This window comes from Bubalus bubalis, chromosome 2 (assembly GCF_019923935.1).
Source record: "Bubalus bubalis isolate 160015118507 breed Murrah chromosome 2, NDDB_SH_1, whole genome shotgun sequence".
Taxonomy (NCBI): Eukaryota; Metazoa; Chordata; class Mammalia; order Artiodactyla; family Bovidae; genus Bubalus; species Bubalus bubalis.
This window is the reverse complement of record NC_059158.1, coordinates 116,708,986-116,729,384: the sequence shown is the minus strand read 5'-3', so window position 1 is coordinate 116,729,384 and position 20,399 is coordinate 116,708,986. Positions and strand designations below refer to the sequence as shown.

At 40.0% G+C, this 20,399-nt stretch overlaps 1 protein-coding gene across 7 annotated transcripts in view; it reads right to left on the bottom strand.

The window, feature by feature from the left end:
• NCKAP5 (NCK associated protein 5) overlaps positions 1 to 20,399 on the bottom strand; it is a 1,209,945-nt gene that overhangs the window by 373,314 nt on the left and 816,232 nt on the right. For all 7 annotated transcript variants that reach the window (XM_044936196.2, XM_025261907.3, XM_044936194.2 and 4 more), the window contains exon 6: positions 3,059 to 3,146. In XM_044936196.2, the coding sequence (XP_044792131.2) occupies positions 3,059 to 3,146 (88 nt within the window). The remainder of the gene's footprint in view (positions 1 to 3,058; positions 3,147 to 20,399) is intronic.

The window sequence follows — 20,399 nt, the reverse complement described above, 5'->3', positions numbered from 1 at the left end:
GGGCTGGGCAACCTTGGCCAGAGCTCTGGGGCCTGGCAGGACACAACCCCCAGCCTGTTCCCTGTGCCTCGCCTCCTCCTTAGCTCACCTGCCAGCCTGAGGCCTCTTACTCCACTCTCCTAAGGACAACCCCTCCATCGACTATTGGCTGAACAAGCCCGGGTATTCTCCTTAAAATTGAGAAGCATCAAGGAAAAAGAGGAATCGTAACAGAGCGGGACAGTGCACAGCCCTTAGCAGGCAGCCATTGTCGAGTGCCATTACCACACAACACATTACCAGGCAATGGTTACCAGTTACCCTGAGACCACCAATGCCAGAAGGTTACAGCGAGGTTAGAGGGCCTGCTCAACCATTCGTCAGCGCCACAGTGGGCCCCTCCTCCAAGTAGCAACTCTCAAAGAGGAAATAGCTTTTAAAACACATTTTTAGAAATCTCTGTTTTTCTAAGAAGCTTCTGGTTTCATAAAATGAATTCTGAAGATAAGTGTCTATAACACAGATTTGGCTAATAAGTGGTAAAAATATAAGCAAAGAATGATTAAGAGAAAATAAGAACCTGGATCAAACAGAGCCACAATGAGGCCACGGAAAAAAGCACAGAAGGAATGCTGAGTTACTTAGTTCTAATTGAAGCCAGGTATTACCAGGGGGCAGCGAATATGATTCTTTTAGGTTAAACAGAACCATTTAATGCAAAGTCAATATGTTTTTTTTTTTAAACTTAAGCTTCAATTTTCTACCAAAGAAGATATTACTACCTAGGAAAGATTCAGACCTAGAGGCACTTAAAACCTTATCCTAACTGCAGGCGACCACACACCAGGAAAAGCTGGGCATGCCTTCCCCACGTGAAGACGACCTCCAGAAGAATCTCAACCTTTTCCCTAGAAATAGATTTTAGTGGTTTTTCTACTGTCTTTACATAGCTAACTTTAATCTCCTCTGAGTTAAGTCAACATCTCGCATTGTTTTCACTGGAGATGGAGAACAGTTGTCTCCGGTGTCAAATTGTAGACCTGTAGATGTCTCAAGTGGAGAAGGCAATGGCACCCCACTCCAATACTCTTGCCTGGAAAATCCCATGGACGGAGAAGCCTGGTAGGCTGCAGTCCATGGGGTCGCTAGAGTCGGACACGACTGAGCGACTTCACTTTCACTTTTCACTTTCATGCATTGGAGAAGGAAATGGCAATCCACTCCAGTGTTCTTGCCTGGAGAATCCCAGGGACGGGGGAGCCTGGTGGGCTGCCATCTATGGGGTTGCACAGAGTCAGACACGACTGAAGCAACTTAGCAGCAGCAGCAGATGTCTCAAGAGTCAATGATTTAGGACGCAGACTTAGGGTCTTCCCTGGTAGCTCAGCTGTAAAGAAACAGCCTGTAAGTGGCAAAGAAAAGAATGGTAGGTTTGATCCCTGAGTTGGAATGATGCCCTGGAGAAGGAAACAGCAAACCCACTCCAGTATTCTTGCCAGGAAAATACCACGCACAGAGGGCCCATGCGCTGCAGTCCATCGGGTCACAGAGTCAGACGTTACTTAGAGAGTAAACACACACACAGACTTCTGAAGCCTAACTCTACCTAGATTTCTTAACTTTATATGATACTGTCACTTTTATTATTAGATTTCTCTCAATATTGTCATCATAAGTTGGGTTGCAGAGCCCAGAGCCTGTGAATTCAGGGAAGCTAGTGTGAAATGACCATTTACCAGCTGGGTTCCTTTCTTTGCCTCTCCAAACCCACTTGCTTTCTTAGCTAGCCAAAACCTGGGGCCACCCAGTGATCATCTTAAACTTTGACCCATTCCCTTGACTTTTTTAGCTTTTAAAAGCTCTCTATGCATAGTTGTGCAATGGATATTGGGTGTTTATTTGTGATTTTAAGGGCTTTTCAATAAAAGTCTTCCATTGATCTAGATAGAATGCCTGGGCCTCTTCCCGTTGTCAGTCTTCTCATCTGTGCGGCCAACTTGGGTCATGCTCAGATTAGATGCCCAGCTTCCTGGCTTGGTCACCTTGCTAGTGTTTTTCGTTTTATTTTAAAGATTTATTTGTTTTTGGCTATGCTGGGTCTTCACTGCCGTGCATTGGCTTTCTCTAATTGTGGAGAGCAGGGCCTACTCTCTAGTCGCAGAGCAAGGGCTTCGCATTGAGGTGGCTTCTCTTGTAGAGCACGGGCTTTAGGCACTCAAGTTTCAGTAGTTGTGGCACATGGGCTCACCAGCTGTAGCTCGTAGGCTCTAGAGCTCTAGGTTCAGTAGATGGGGTGAAGGGACATGGTTGCCATGCAGCATGTGGGATTTTCCAGAAACAGGGGTCAAATCCATGTCTCCTACATTGGTAGGTGGCTTCTTAACCAATGGACCACCAGGAAAGCCCCTCATTTTACTAGTGCTAAAGCACCGGGGGATAAGGGTTATAAAAAGGTGACAACTTGTTAGTCTACTGACCACTGGCTCTCTTTGGATGTCTACAGACTTCATGTGGCCTGAGGCGCAAGGCTACACACATAAGCGGAGCAGACAGGCATAACCTCAAGCAGATCTTCAGCATCCTGGGATCGTCTTCCTCTCCAGGAGCCTGTCATGCACACTCACACCCCTGCCCCTTTACGTTGGCTTCCCTCTGCCTGGAATGTTCTTTCTCTTGTTTCTCTATCCCTCAGGCCCACTTTATATGTGACAGCACTGAGAAGTATTCCTTACCTCCCTGAACAGGAAGAATTACGCCCTCCCCTTTGTTCCCAGATACCTCTTTTTCAGCCCTGGTTAGAATTCTATGATACTTCTTTAGGTCTCTCTGCATCACTATAAACTTACATTTTGCACTCTCATACAACTAAATCTATGATTCTTTTTCACAAAGTACAAGAAATGAATGAATGAAGTAAACGTGTACAGGTTTCCTCAAACAGAGGTAACTGGGGTGGCTCTCAGCCCTGGGGTCGGACCGTCCTTTCTTATTTATCTCCAGGTAAGAATGGACAGAGATAGAGAAATCTGGGCAAAACAAGCTGACCAGTAGCCAGCCAAGAGTAAGACATATGGTGTACCTGATAGACCATTATATTAACAGGTTCTTCTTTTTTCTGTTCCGGAGGTCCTTGACTCTGTAGTAGATTTCGTACTGTTTCTTCCATCCTGAAAAGTGAACAAACAAAAATAGATAGATGGATGAATAAATAATTTAAGAAATGTTTCCTATTAACATGGGTCTTATTCAGTTAGTAGAAATCGTTCTTTAGCAAATGATTCCCTAATCTTAAAGCCTAGAAATCTCTTTTCTCTCCTTTCGCCTTCATCCCCTGTATTAAGAATCTGTCATAAGTCCTCTACGATCCTTTTGCAGAATGGCCCTGGCTTCTCTCTCTTTCTGTTTACCATTCAGGTCTCTATCCTTAGACTCTCATGTCTGTACTATTGCAAACATCTTCCAACATCCCTCTTCACTTTCAATTTGACACAATGTCACTCCAGTAATCTTTCTGAAATACTCTCTTGATTTTTTAAAAATCAATTTTCAAAGTTGACAAATCCTACATGAATGCATTTTCACCATTAATATACTGTTACATCTTCCTATGGTGATCTTTCTATGTCAGCACACAAAGATCTACTTTATTCTTTTCAACTACTTCCTAATATTCCATAATGTGAATGTACCATAAATTTTTTAAACATTCCTCTGCTGATGGAATTTAAATTGCTTCAAAATTTTTGCTATTTCAATTAATAAATATCTTTACAAATACATCTTAATGCACATTTAAGAATATTTCTATAGGTCACATTATACCATATATTGTATGCCATAATCTTATTAAGTACCCACGTCAATGTATCCCTTCCCAATACCTCCCCTCTCAAGCCCAAAAGAGAAGAGTAAAACACACACACTCATTTCCATTTCCAGACATTGTCTCAAGCTGTTACTACTTTCTGGAATGCCAACAGCCTTTCATCTTCTCATGGGCCATCCATCTTTCAAAATGCACCTCAAGTTTCACTTCCTAAGAGACTTCTTATTAGTACCCTACTTCTGTGAATTCTTACAACCCTATACTTATTCTTTCATTTTAAAATTCTCCATTCTAATCCTCAAAGATTTCATGTATGCATGCTTTGTCCTCTGAAGTAAATTACAATATTTTGTATAGAACCACGTCATATATTCTTAATTTATCCTTCAATTCTGGATAAAGTAAACACTCAGAAGACATTATTATGTGAATCTCTGGTTGATTCATTTTTTTTTTAATATTAAATGCTTACTCTGTAACAAGCAATGAAAATGTATATTCAAACTGTATTCAAATGGCCTTGTCCTTGGGACTTATCCGTGAGGATTCATGGACCAGAATTCTGAGAGCCGGCCGCCTGAATGAAACACATTGAACACAGTGCTCTTGTGCCCAGAGCCTGAGTCAGCTGTCTCTTCCAGTCCCATCCTGAAGCATGTATTCTAGTAACTCAATATGATCCTAGTTCAGAAGAGTTGTAGGGAGAAGTAGACTAAGCCCTCTCTCTCACTCGGGCATCTAGCAAGACAAATTAGGGGCTGTAGGGGTCTATGCACTCCTGGAAGTGGCAAGGCCTTTACAGTAACCAAGGTAGTGTGGTTCAGAAGGCCAACTTCTCATATGGTGCATCATTACTTAGCAGCAGAGAAAAGACACTGCAGATGAACTAGGCTAATCCAAACCAGGGTTATAATTGGGGAAATTCTGCCTTCTCAGGGAGTGGAACCATTATCCTTTCAGGATTTGGAGAAGATGGTGGACACTGATTATCAGTGTGCAGAGATTGATTTTTTTGCACATTTACACAAGCCACCTCTTCGTGGATCCATCCAGGAAAACAAAATATGTTCCTAATAGGTTCACATATCTCATTTTATTAATGGTGATTAAGTAGTACTTTAAACTTGTCAAAGAACTCTCTCATCTATTAATCATTATAATGCACTTTTGGCTCAGTAGGTAGAGTCTGCCTGCAATGCAGGAGACGCAAGTTTGATCCCTGGGCTGGAAAGATCCCCTGAAGGAAGATAATAGCAACCCACTCCAGTATTCTTGCCTGGAGAATCTCACGGACAGGGAAGCCTTACAGGATACAGTACATGGGGTCACAAAGAGTCAGATATGAATGAGCATATGGCAGTGGCAGTGCACTTTTAAAAATATCATTATATCTCTGTGGTAGATAATAAAGCTGAGGCCCAGGGCTTACTTACACGATCATGGTTAGTTGGATAGGGAGTCAGGATTAAACTATTTTCATGACTGTAAAAACAGCATCCTTTTTCCACTAGGCTTTATTTACATTCAAGGAAATGATTTTAAAATGGAGTCTTAACTCCTAATTAGGAGTTATATTTGTGAACACCTATTAGCTGCTAAACCCAAGAAAGCAAAAATATTATTTCTGACGTGAGGAGAAGTTAGAAAGACCTGGTAGAAAAGACAAAGTAAGTTTATGAGAAAAGAATAGGTGTGAAGAAGTTACAAATTCTGAAATAATAAGTGATTTTAATACTTTCTAATTTCATTTTATAGAAACAGAAACAACCTCTTTAATGGTAGTAGATTTTCCATGATATTTGCTAAACCTATCATAAACAAGAAAAGTAGGGATTCACTGGTGGTTCAGCGGCTAAGACTGAGTTCCCAAAGCAGGGAGCCTGGGATTAATCCCTGGTCAGGGAACTAGATCCCACATGCTGCAACTGGAAGAACCTGCATGCTGCAAGGAAGACTGAAGATCCTACAAGCTGCAACTAAGACACAGCATAGCAAAATAACTAAATACAAACATTTTAAATAGGAAAAAAGAGAAGGGTAATGATACTGTTAATAACTTGCCCAAGATCACTCAGCAGAGACTAGACTCTCATCTCCTAAATATTAACCTACTTTTTTCCTACCTTAGTAAAGAGACTGAAAGTCTTTCTCATGTCAATCCTTATTTTAATCATTTATATAAAAATTTGGCTTAACTATGGCCCAATAGGTAAAGCTCAGTTAAAATAAAATCTTGTCTTTGTCATCAATAAATTAGAATAGAATTCTGTTTCAGTGCATATCTTGCTGAATTATCTCTTCTGTATATTTAAAAGTTCTATGCACGAGTTGCTGGATTAAAAAGAAAAACATTTATTCACCTTCTCCCCTTTCTTCTTGACTTCACAGTTTAAAAAATAAGAAAGAAAAAAGAGGGCGTGAACAGAAAATTGTTAAAACAGAATCTCAAGCAGCCTAGATCCACAGTAACACTGTGAACACTTTTCTGGCACAAATTCATTATTAATTAAAACCAGTTATATATCCAAGCTACAGCTTGGAACAGAGTTGTAGGGACTCAGCTTAACTCTTGATAAAAAAAAAATTAAGTTGTCTCATCTTTTCACAACCCTTATGAATCTGATGACAGAGAAATATTTTGAACCTTATAAGAATATACCATTATTTATTCCCTAATGACATTTTTAAAAAAGATTATCATTTAGTAAACTCCCTTAGTTTAAAAATCAAAGACTGTGAAGCACCATCCATTGTAGTGCAATGTCCAGTGACACTTTGTTTTATTATTTTGATAGCTGGTGTATGAGTCTAGTCTGCACACAGAATAATCACACCATCCACTTCCCAAATGTGAACTAAAAATAATTCAATTCTTTTCTCCAGGTCAGGCATGAGCAGAGTTTTCTTGCTTGTAAGTTGCTGATTTGTTGAACATATCATTAAACACTAACCTTAATTAATATCTTCTAGTTCTGTTTTTTTCCCCACTTTTGTCTAACCTGAGATTAAATCCTTTTGTCCTCTAAGTATGGGTCAAGTAACTATCATAAGTAAAAATTGTCTAGGCTAAAATTATACTTGGTGAGATGTAATACATTTTAATACATATTAAGTGAACTATTTTTTAAAAGTTAAGTCCTGAGTGTGTATGCCCAGCAGTGGGATTGCTGGCTCATAAGGCAGTTCTATTTCCAGTTTTTTAAGGAATCTCCACACTGTTCTCCATAGTGGCTGTACTAATTTGCATTCCCACCAACAGTGGAAGAGGGTTCCCTTTTCTCCACACCCTCTCCAGAGGGATGGAATGGGGAGGGAGGAGGGAGGAGGGTTCAGGATGGGGAACACATGTATACCTGTGGCGGATTCATTTTGATATTTGGCAAAACTAATACAATTATGTAAAGTTTAAAAAAAAAAAGTTAAGTCCTATACACATCAGACAAATAAACTAAATTCATATGCAAACAGTATATTTTACATAACATAGATAAAACTGTAAGAACTGTATTTAGTTAAAAACAGGTTCCATGTTTTACGGTATATATCACTTAATTACCACCACCACCATAGCATTTTCTCTAGGGGAAGAAAAAAACGGTTTTGCTTAAAAGGGGCACAAACTTAAAGTCAGAAAAAAAGGACATTAAAAAAGAATTCATGAGAATAACAATTCAAAACCACCTAAGAGCTGGATCAGTGAGAATTTGAAACAAAATCTCCCTGTGCCCAGAGATCCACCTTCGTCACAGACCCCCTTTTAAAGAGCACACGACTGGGGAATTGTCATTGGATCTGCACCCATGTCTTATAGAGACAGTCTCCCTGCACAACAAAGGAAGATTCTTCTGGAAGTAAATGTTCAAAGATGATGGTTTCCTGAATCTCTTCAAGGCAGGAAACAACCTAATAATGTCACAATCAGAGAATATGATTTGAGTCCTAAAGAACTTCATTCATTCAATAATGAAAGGATTATCAGAAAACAGGATCCCAGGGCACTCTGGGAGCAATTTATTCTAACAGCAGGTAAAGGAAAGTGAACTCGTCCACACTCCTTTCTTCCTCCCCAAATCCTGCCCTCTCTTTTGCCTAATGAGACTCTGGGAACTGATCAGACCATTAGACTGAAGTGTTCTTTTGTGACTCTTGTGATCAAATATTCAGTTTAGTATGTCATTTTTGACAGAAATGGAACAAAATGAACACAAAAACAAGAAGTCACTCTCCTCAAATCAAATTAGTAACTCATAAGGCTCTTTGAACCAAAAGCTGATCATGCTTTTTGTTTTTAAGAAATATACTTTAACTTGTGTATCTGCTGATGAGTCACATAAAACTAAATCACTAATGTCATTTTTCAATAGTCCCTCATATTTTCTTATGTGAGAGGCTTCAAGATCATAACCCACCCACTGCTGCTAAAATGCATGCCATATTCTCTTCCCCTACACTGTGCAGTTTGTTGAGAGCTGCTGCTGTGACTTGCAAATTGCTTCTCCTTGTGTTTTGCTTTATTTGACTCCCAATCCTCTCATTTCGAGACACTATATCAGTTTAAGCAAGGATACCTCCATGACTGAATTTCACTTTAAGACAAGAAGAAAGGGACTGTGATTCAAACAGAAAGAAGGCTGAAGGACCTGGGGCAGGGCAAGCTGGAATCAAGATTGCCAGGAGAAATATCAATAACCTCAGATATGCAGATGACACCACCCTTATGGCAGAAAGTGAAGAGGAACTAAAAAGCCTCTTGATGAGAGTGAAAGAGGAGAGTGAAAAAGTTGGCTTAAAGCTCAACATTCTGGTCCCATCACTTCATGGCAAATAGATGGGGAAACAGTGGAAACAGTATCAGACTTAATTTTTTGGGGGCTCCAAAATCACTGCAGATGGTGACTGCAGCCATGAAATTAAAAGACACTTATTCCTTGGTAGAAAAGTTATGACCAACCTAGATAGCATATTCAAAAGCAGAGACATTACTTTGCCAACAAAGGTCTGTGTAGTCAAGGCTACGGTTTTTCCTGTGGTCATGTATGGATGTGAGAGTGGGACTGTGAAGAAAGCTGAGCACCAAAGAATTGATGCTTTTGAACTGTGGTGTTGGAGAAGACTCTTGAGAGTCCCTTGGACTGCAAGGAGATCCACCCAGTCCATTCTAAAGGAGATCAGCCCTGGGTGTTCTTTGGAAGGAATGATGCTAAAGCTGAAACTCCAGTACTTTGGCCACCTCATGCTAGGAGTTGACTCATTGGAAAAGACTCTGATACTGGGAGGGATTGGGGGCAGGAGGAATAGGGGACGACAGAGAATGAGATGTCTGGATGGCATCACCAACTCAATGGACGTGAGTTTGAGTGAACTCCAGGAGATGGTGATGGACAGGGATGCCTGGCATGCTGTGATTCATGGGGTTGCAAATAGTCAGACGCAACTGATCTGATCTGATCTGATCTGATACAAGAGAGTGAAGCACAATAAAACAAAATATGCTTGCATATATTTCCTACATTGGAAGACTATTCAGCAATCAAAGGGAATAAGCTGATACCTGCAGTATGGAAGACTCTCAAAAACATTAGTGTGAGGGAAAGAAGGCACACACAAAAGACTAAATACTACATGATTTCATTTATATGTAACTTTAGTACAGGGAAAATTAATTTATGATGTAAAATTTAACAACAGTGATTGTCAAGAGAGGGCAGGGGAGGGGCAAGGACTGACTGGTAAGGAACACAAAGAACTTCCTGGGATGATGCTAATGTTCTATTTCTTTCTAGGGGTTTCAATGGATTGCACAAATACAAGCATTTGTTGGAATTCATCCAATGCTACATTTAAGATTTGTGTATATCATTATACATAAATTTTACCCTGAAACAAAAAATACTGAGTAAACAAATATGGAACTCTAATTAGCAATATACATGCCTATATCTACATAATTTGGGCCAAAATATATCAATGCCTAAAATTTACTATGAAATGCTTTAATGATTAGATGATGGATGGAGAGAGAGATGGATACATGGCTAGATATGTAGAAGAGCAAGTAAAAGTGAATGGTAGAATCTAGTTGGTGGGTTTACAGTGTTTGCTATAAAATGCATTCAACTTTTTCTGTATTTAAACTTTTTTCATAATAAATTATTGACAAAGTTTGATTTGTTTTTAAATGTAGACCATTTATCTCTTGGAGAGAAATGTAGAAGAGAAGCAACTGCTTTTCTTCCACAAATGGTTGCTAGGTGTATGCAGGTCTGGCTGTGTGGATCTCAATCTCTACAGAGAAAGGAGATTTGGGTGTGGTATCTCCTTACACCTGGAGAGAAGTTACTTGTCTTCAGACTTTTTGCTGGCCCTTCTGCTTCTATGTGTGAAGGTCCTGAGGCTATTCCCAGTCTGTCTGTTCTGTTTGATTAGAGCCTGGAGGTCTCTATGGCCCTCTGACCTTCACTTAGCTTCTGCCTGCTACACTATTCTGAATCTTGGCCACTTTTAGTGAGCGTGCTGACCTGGCAGTCTGTCTCCAGACACTGCTGTAGGAGTGCCCTTGACCTGCCGCAGTAGGGCCCGTGGGTCTCCAGGCAGCCTTGAAACCACACAGAATCTGAAGAAAGCCTGGAAAGGTAAAGCCCAGGATCTCCTTTGTACCTGAGCCTAGTGGACCACCAAGTGGATAGTCTTCTTTCCATAATGAGAAGCCTTACCTTTGTGCTTTCTTCACACTCTGAGCTCCTCTCCATCATAACCTCGTGCATCTTATTAATGAGCTCTGAGTTCCTTAAGTTCAGTGACTATCTTATTTATCTCTGACAACGAAGCATAGCTAGTGTTACTGAGTCAGTGTTCAATAAGTTCTTTTTTAAGTGAATGAACAAATGAATCTAATAGTTCTTTTACTCATTTGTTCCCTGGCTCCTTAGATTGTCATTGCCCTACAGACCTATATATAGATCTAACTGGTCAGAGAGAAGTCATAACAGGTGAGAGGTACCAACAAGACTAAATGGGCTGTGACTCATGGGGCTAAGATGCAGGGCTCCTGGTCATGGGTAAAACAAACCAAACATCTCCCAGAAATAACTCCCTACTCTTTCTGTCAAATTTAATATGCAGTCCACAGTTCATATGCTTCATCTGCAACTAATTAGCTTAGATAGTTAGAATATTATCCTAATGAGGCCAGGGTTCACGATTCAGTCCCTAGCCTGGACACCCTTTACCACCTGACTGACTAATCTCTGCTAAGAAAGCGCAGTGTCCCACTGCTAAAGAAGAAAGGATTGGATAATTATATGAATGAAGAACATGTTTTGTATGGTCTCCCAAATTGTTTGCAAATCATTTGCTTTTAAATTTCTTTTTCCCATCCTACTTCCATTACTTTCCTCAACAACCCACACTACCTCTCCATTTGAATTGCAGTGAAAAGCTTTCCTCAAGCTCAGGAGTGAGAGGAAAAGCTGACTAATTTTCAGTTTCAAGATGAAACTGTTCATGTGGAAACTTTGCTGGTTTAGAACTGGGTTCTGCCCAAGTGCACCAACTTGTTTCCTTACCAAATAAGCTTCCTTAGAAGCTAGCACATCTAAGCATGGAAGCAGGGACAATCCTCAGGTGGGCTGTGACTCTGATGTTCTTAACCCAGTCTTTCCTTATCCTGGTTTTAATAGTTAGGAAGACTAAATCTATGTCGACAATAACTAAAAAGAGCACGGAAACTGAAATTTACTCTGGCTAAATGTGGGAGAGATAGGATTTCTTCTTTCTTTCCTAGATGATATATATTTTTAATTCAGCACAAATTTTGCCAGAATAATACTGTTGCCCAGAAACCACAGTGCTCTTAATTCACTCATGGGGACGCAGCACCATTTATAAACAGATCGAAAGGTGCTAGTCTAATTTGAATTACTGCATCATATTCACTCCAGGGCCATCTGTATGTGAGCAGAAAGCAACATAAATTTCTTCATGGGCAGGCTTATCCTGATCCTGCTTGGGGAGCTCACTGTGTGGAGAGAGGCAGATTTTAAGAAGGCAAGGAAGCAAGGATATGCATTCAGGGGAAAAACCCTCATTTTCCACATTGAGCTGAAGGCAATCCCCTGAATGTTAACAAGCAAATCTCAAGTGTCTGCACAACAGAGGCAGAACACAAAACTGCATTTATGGATTCATGTGTTTGTAGAGTTTGCACTAATCCAGAGATAGAGAATCCTGTGTGTGCTGGTGAATGCCAGAAAGAAGTGTACCTCACTAGTTTCCACTGTCCTGAAGGCAGGGTTGGTGATGTTTCCCAAGAATCCACAAGAGGTCTACAAAATGGGTTACTTCTCTCAGTGGAGCCTGGTTTTTTAATTAATGCAGTAGTTATTAATATGATTAGCTTCATTAATACAAAATAATTAACAGTTAATACAGTCCCCCATGTCCAATCTCAAAAGCTTGTCTTCCTTTTTAAAAAACTTTTTATTTTGTATTGAGGTACAGCTGATTAACAATGCTGTGAAAGTTTCAAGTGGACAGCAAAGGGACTCAGGGACACATAGCTATGAATCTGTACCCCCAAAACTCTCCTCCCATCCAGGCTGCCACATAACATTGAGTGGAGTTTCCTGTACTATACAACAGGACCTTGTTGGTTATCCATTTTAAGTATAGCTATGTGTACATGTTCATTCCAAACTCCTTAACTATCCCTTCCCCCATCCTTGCTTCCCCGGTAACCATAAATCCATTCTCTAAGTCTATGAGTCTCTTTCTGTTTGTAAGTTAGTTTTGTCACTTCTAAATCTACCCTTATGATGTGTCCTAATAGAATTCCTCAAAATAGTGAATTTCCACAAATACACTCAGATTTACTTGGTTTTTCTAAGATTTTGTTTTCTTGAGTAGTCTGAAGAATGAATATTGAGTTTGACACTGCCCAAAAAGAACTTTGAATTAACAAGACAACTACTTTTAATATAAATGGATTATTTAGCACTAGTGGTACAGAACCTACCTGACCAATGCAGGAGATTTAAGAGACACGAGTTTGATTCCTGGGTTGGGAAGATCCCCTGAAGGAGGGCAAGGGAATCCAGTCCAGTATTCTAGCCTGGAGAACACCATGGACAGAGGAGCCTGGCAGGCCACAGTCCATAGGGATGCAAAGAGTCGGACACGACTGAAGTGACTTCGCACAGCACGGCAACACATATTATTTAGGGTACAGATCTTTATAGCTCAGTAGTCAAAGGTCAGGGAAACTTTGAAGATAACAGACATTTCTATTTGTAATTGAGCCTCACTGTTTATTCTTATTGGCTGCTGATAATAGGAATAAAAATAGTTTAATGTGTCATGAGGATACATATTAAATTGTAAGTAGAGGCTATTCTCTTTTAGAATATTAACATAACTAGTTGGAACATCATTTTCCCCATTTCTTAAAATGAGAATTTTATCATTTACCTTGGTCAAGAAAACAATAAAATGTGGACTGAGTCATCAAGATTTCTTTCTTGATTTGCACCATGCTTTTGAAAGCCGAAACCTAGTAATGTAAGGATGTCAGGTACTCAAAATGAGGCCCACCGTATGTTTATAATTTTTTCCACAGTTGTGACTGGCTCCTCATAAGATGGTTAAGACCCCCAGGAATTCACCACATACTCCGTTTTATCATGCTTCAAAACCTATTTGGGATTTGACCCAGAAAAAAATGAAGAATTGAATGACATGATTAGACTTGTTTCTCATTGGGAAATGAATCATGAATTTGATTCTCACTTTCCACATCTTAAAGACTCTTTTTCAGGGGGCCTTGAAGAACAAGAGTTAATGTTAAAGAGTCAAACCAACTCTACACTGGATCTGAATAATGTCCAAGGCAGCACCGTAAGTTAGTATTTTTTGTTGTTGTTGTTGGGAATATTAGAGAAGGACAGGAAAATCTAATTGACCATATTTGGGATCCAGTTATAATATTAAGTTTTGGGGCAAGAAAGTGCAATAGTAGCAAAGAGATGCTTTAAGAATCCATAAAACTGGTTTCTGGAGTCTCCTGGATGGCACAGGGCATTCTTCAATGGGCCTGCTCTTTAATTCATATGCTTCTTTTGACATTTGATTCATAATAGTTTAGGGTGGCTTCTCTTAATCGAGAAGACAGTACTGCAAACCACAGCACAGCCAGAAAATTGATGCTGTCAGATCCTCTCCCAGCCTCAACTCCTGTGGCCACTGTATAGTAAGTAAATGTATGAGAGTCCTATACTTCCTAAAATGACATAAGTGGGTCTGTGGAAACATTTCTACCAGCTGCACAACTTTGGACAAATCACCTACATTTCTAGAACCTTAGTATCCTTCTCTATGAAATGGATAGATCACATCAGTCCTACTTACTCCAGAAGGATGTTGAGAGGATGCAACGAGACAAAATGTGAAATGTTATATAAGTTGGTATTTGTTTCTCTTATGTCTTTAACTTTCAGAAGTAAAGGCTCTGTGAATTATAGATCTTCTGGAGATGATATGAGAAAGATAGAAAATAGTCTCTTTGGGAATATAAACCAATCAAGTCAACACTTGATGGAAGCACCTACTGTCTTTTCCTTTTTTCAGAAAGTATAGAAAAGCTACTGCACCTCTCTCTAATTTCCAGCAACAACTGGTCTGAAGAATAGGAAAGGAAAGTGAAGTCACTCAGTCGTGTCCAACTCTTTGCGACCCCATGAGCTGTAGCCTACCAGGCTCCTCTGTCCATGGGCTTTTCCAGGCAATAGTACTGGAGTGGATTGCCATTTCCTTCTCCAGGGGATCTTCCTGACCCAGGGATCGAACCCAGGTCTCCTGCATTGTAGACAAACGCTTTACCGTCTGAGCCACCAGGGAAGTCCTAAGAATAACCTACCTTCTGAAGAATAACCTACCTTCTAAGTCCAGAAAGGACAGGTTACACTGGTTACACCAGGTTACAGGTTACACTGGTGTCACATCCCCAACATCCCAGTGGCTTAAAAATGACTGAACTGTATGTTGACACACGGTCTGGGTACCTTGGCAGTCAAACTGTCCTGCAGGAGTAGGGAGTCTATGTCCTGGTTTCCCAGGACAGTCCAGTTTATGTCTATTATCCTGGCACAATTATTAATAGCATCCTTTTCACTCCAACACTTTCTGGTTGGATGATATAATATTATGATCTTCCTGTAAATGGAATAACTCAAATATTCAAGCTGTCTTAGCCTCTCAATATGAGGCATTCAGTGCTACTGGGAAAAGAGACACTGGTGAGCACTGTAGGAATTTTTACTGTCTCATTCCAGAAATCACTTCAGTTTAAAAGCCTGTGGCCAGAACCAATCATAGGGCCTGACTAAATGCTACAGTAGCTGGTAAATTTTGTCTTCTGAGCACCCAGCAAGGAGAAGAGAACCAGATACTGGTGCTAATAAAAAGTCTTCCATATCTGCATTGTCAGAATTGAACACTTACACGGAACTACTTCTCAGTGAGTGTCTGCTCGGCTTGTCTGACTGTACACAGTCATCTCCGGGTGGCTGACTGCCAAAACTCAAGACAGGCAAATGGGTGTTAGTCGTGTTGGTCTTTCCCCATTGGGTATTACTTCTCTCCCTCTGGTGACTGAGCTGTCACTACTGAGACTTTTCTCCCTTCCCTACTAGATATCCATTGTCACCCTTCTTTCACCCATGCTAAATTGATCACCACCCTATACAGTTAGTCCTTTTGAGCTTCCTGAATTGTCTACAAATGTGTTCCTTCTAATGGATAATTTTGAAATCAACACCTTCAAAGTCTGTTTTGCTTTGAAGAACACAGTATAAGCTTTCAGCATGACAGTTAATATACATATGTTTCCGATGTAGCCTATTTTATAGCAGCTATCTATAAACATGGAAAAGCAGCCTGTACTTCCACAGAATTTTTGTGATCATCCAAGTCACCTCAGAGAGGAAAATGGAAGAGGTGGTTGCTCAGTGGTGTTAGTAGAAGGAGACATTTAATGTTCCACTTATTTTTTACCCAATAGTCCTTGTTAAAAATGTCATCACAACTCAAGATATGGCAATAACTGGCATGCTTGATCCTTAGAAATTTTGAAGTGTAGAAATGTGTCAAGATTTAACAGGTAAAAGTGAAAACTGGGGAAAAAGAAGTCAATTTAAAACCTGCTTCTGTGGTAGATTAAAAACAAAAAAGGAAACATCAGAGTAATACTTACTCTGCAATGTCATGAAAGTGTATTTCGTCAATCATCATAATCATCTGGTATTTGGAGAGAGATGTTCCTGCCAATTACCATAAGAAAAAGGAGATTCCTTCCTTTCCCTCCTTGCCTATCCAAATATCATGCATCCATCAAGCTCCAGACTAAGTCCCATCCCCTGTTTCCCTGATAGCTCTGGTCCACTGGAGTCTCTCCCTCATCCAGTGAAAAGTGTTTTCTCAAGAACAATTGCAGGAAATCATCAAGGTGGGGTGGGGGCGAATCTCATTAAAATTCAGATTCACAGGTCCACCAGAGATTTAGTGATCCAGAATCTCTGAGAATGAATCTGTATTTTTTATAAAGAAATTCTTGCACATTAACTTTTAGGGATCTCTGTTATAATCTCATGTCTTCCCCAAACACTTATATAGTACTTGGCATGGTTAAATATTATAGAAACAATTTAATGTGCAGGATTCTTGTTTCAACAACTATCTGTGAGTTAGTTAGAGGGCTCCGGTATGTATCTTAGGTCTTCTTCTATTATCCCCATCACAGAATCAGTATCAATTTACCCTGAGTGTATGGAATATCTCTTGAGTTGTGGACTTATATACTAATTAGCTTCATCTGGAACATAGTTGATGGTGAAAAGTAGATGGAAGGCATGGTTAGATGAACCTAGGTTTCATTTCAATGCTGGAAAACTTAAAGACAATTCCTTCTATAATATGATTAATCATTCTCTCATTTACTCATTCATTCTTTCATCATCCCCTCATGCATTTATCTATTTCCTTATTTGCTAATCATCCATTGAACCCATCTATGCACTTTGTACTATAACCAGCCACTCAAATAAAGAAAATCAGCTAAGTATAGGAAACTGGCAAGCCAGTAATTATATTATATGTAATAAGTTCCAAAAGAAGATGCCATGAGGTGAAAAAAATCTAAGAGGCTAAGAGAGTTCCTTTGGAGGTGTTGACATGTGCTGAATTTTTGGAAATGAGTAGGATTTAATTAGACAGAAAAGAGATTTTGAAACTAATGATTTTGTTTACAAATTTTAAATTGCTTGCCATGAGCTTTTGCGATGAGAAACATGCTTTAAGTGTGTACATCACAGTCCGTATGCCTACTGAATGTATGAGCATTCCATTTTAGAATTGTATAGATTGTACAGACATTTTAGTATTGTTTAGTATTGACTGAGTGACTTCCCTTTCACTTTTCACTTTTCACTTTCATGCACCGGAGAAGGAAATGGCAACCCACTCCAGTGTTCTTGCCTGGAGAATCCCAGGGATGGGGAAGCCTGGTGGGCTGCCATCTATGGGGTCGCACAGAGTCGGACATGACTGAAGTGGCTTAGCAACAGTAGCAGCAGCATAGACATTTTAGTATTGTTTAGTATTGACTGAGAGATTTCCCTTTCACTTCTCACTTTCATGCATTGGAGAAGGAAATGGCAACCCACTCCAGTGTTCTTGCCTGGAGAATCCCAGGGATGGGGGAGCCTGATGGGCTGCCGTCTATGGGGTCGCACAGAGTCAGACACGACCGAAGTGACTTAGCAGCAGCAGTATTGTATAGACATTTTAATCAAATGCAAAGCTTTTGTCCATCTTTGTTAGCTAAACTAGTTAAGACTCTTCCAACTGAATTAGATACATTTAAAGTTATGTTCACAGTTTAATGGAAATTTATCACTACATTTCAAACAGTGTCAAACAGAGCCTCTAGTTACTGCTCCCCAACGGATACATATTCCTAAATGGAGCACTGGTCTCATTACATTTCATGCACATATATATTTATTCCCTGCAACTTGGGATGTTCAGCTTTCCTCCACTATTTAGATTCTGTTCTTCCTGACTTTGAATGTCTATGAGAAAATAAAGAATAACCACATCAGAATATCTGTTGCTAAGAAATAGTTAGTATGATAAAACTAGTACCAATAACTGCAAAATTTCCCAACCAGAAGGTTAAGATAAAACAACAGTGGATTGTTTTCAATTATTTCTTATTGTGGAATACAAGCTTTTATATAGCACTTTTATTGCACATTTCTGCCCAGTGAAATAGAGGCTGGAAATAGGGTGACTTTTGGTGAAAAGAGTGCCCATTTATCCTTGAATTCTCAATGCTTCAGAAAGAAAGAAGAGAGGATAGTTGGGGGAAAGGGCAGAGGACCTCTGCACTAACTTGAAAAAAATTTTTAATATGTAAAAGCACCAAAGAAACCAGTTTTCAGACTTATCACAAAAGAAAAAAAAATGAGACACTAAGTACTGATAAACACTCAAAATCTGCCAAGTGTCAGGATTTTTAAAATGTAAATGATGAGTGAGAATATGCTATGCTGATTGAATTGCTAGAAATTATCATGGCAGCATGCATAGATACATACAACATTAACTGCTTTTAATGTTAAAGCTATGCTATTTTAGGACTTCCAGATCCATGGTCAGAAGTCCTCTTCTCCCTCCCTCTCCCTGTAAACATGAGAAACTAGGCAGACTCTGTCATCTGTCCATTCATGTAGGATTATTGCAATGTTGGTAAATTCGACACACCTACACTATACAAAGGGCTTCCCAGGTGGCATTAGTGGTAAAGAAACTGCCCGCCAATGCAGGAGATGTAAAAGATGTGGATTCAATCCCTGAGTTGGGAAGATCCCCTGGAGGAGGGCATGGCAACCCACTTCAGTATTGCTGCCTGGATCACAGATTGTGCCATGGGGTCACAAAGAGTAAGACATGACTGAAGTGACAGCTGAAGTGACTTAGCACACACTCATGCATACTATACAAATATCCAAAACCAAGTAATAAGCAGAACGTTCAACTTTCTTCCAGTCATCCTTACCTTCCTCCAAATGAAGAAGAACACATTTAATCATAAAGTACAGAGACTTGTTCTAGATTGGAAAGGGGAGGGAGAGGGTCACTCCACAATAACCTATTAGAACACAGATCCCCTAGGACCTAATTGTCTACCTCTTGTTAGGCTATAAGGGACTCTAAAATGATATTGCAGTTTTTCTACAGGCAAGAAATTGATTGATGAAGCTGAGTAAATCTAGTGCCAATGTACTTCTTATGGGTGAGTACTGGCAGTAAGCACAGCCTGTAACAAGGAGCTGTCATTACCAGTCAGCAGTCAATAAGTACACAGAAGAGGGCATTTGTATCCACACTGACTGGTGGTCATTTCCAGATTTTTCTGCTTGGATATATTGGATAATTTTCACTCTGCAAGACATGTTCCTGTGGTCCTTGCTTTGACACCCTACTCTCTGGGAGGAAATCCAACACATTCGTATCATCTCAGTGACAACGCCAGTTAGAAAACTAACAGTTTTCCCTGAGCCCCTCTGCCATGGTTACTACTGGACCCCTGGATTCTATCCTCTTCCATCTCTTCTGGACCTTTGCTCTTATACCTGCCCCTTTGCTGGTCTCTCTCTCTCCATAAGCTTTTTTTAAAAATCTTAAATCAGATGTCAAACTAGTTAACATCAACTTTACCCTAATGGAATCTTCCTTTGCCCCATGCCCCCTTTGCAATGTATTCCTCTTTTCTCTCCTCTCCCCACCATCTATATTAAAGAACAGTTTATATGTTCTGTTTTTACATTTTTCCCCACCAAACTAATCTCAACAACTACTTTTCACCCAACTTCTGCCCTGATGTCTATGCTGAGACTAGTTTCTTATCATCAGTAGACCTAAAATCAGCACTCACTAATTTGTCCTAAGTCTTTTGACTTAAGGTATCCGCCTACCTTGGTTACCCCTTCCTTATTGAAGTCTTCCTCTTGCTTGCTTTCATGGCTACATTCTCCACATATTCCTCCTTCTTATCTAAACATGTTTGTATTTCCTACTGAGGTCTCCTTCTCCCATCACCTAGAGATGAACACACCCTATGGCCAAGGTCTCAGTCTTCTGTTCTCTCTTTCTGCTAGCTCTATCTCTACCTGTATTTTTCTCCAATCTCCTTTATTACCTCTTGTGCTCTGTATTTCCAAAGCTAAATCTCCAAGCCCAGATCTGGCTTTCCAGTGACTTACTCAGTGCTCAACTTGATGCCATGCCAGAACTTCACACTCAGCATATACACACTCACCAGCAACATCTTCCCCAGATAATCTGCTTTCTTTTCCCTGTTTGGTCTGGTACTGTTTAATTGCCCTTGGCAGACTCCCTGCCACTCCCATACTTTCCCTGATGGCTCAGGAGCAGAAAGCCTGGGAATTGTACTTCCTCAGACACCACTACCTGGTTTAAGGTTCCTCCAATGAGGTGCACGAACAATATTTTGAAGGTTGAAAAGAAGCATATGTTTTTC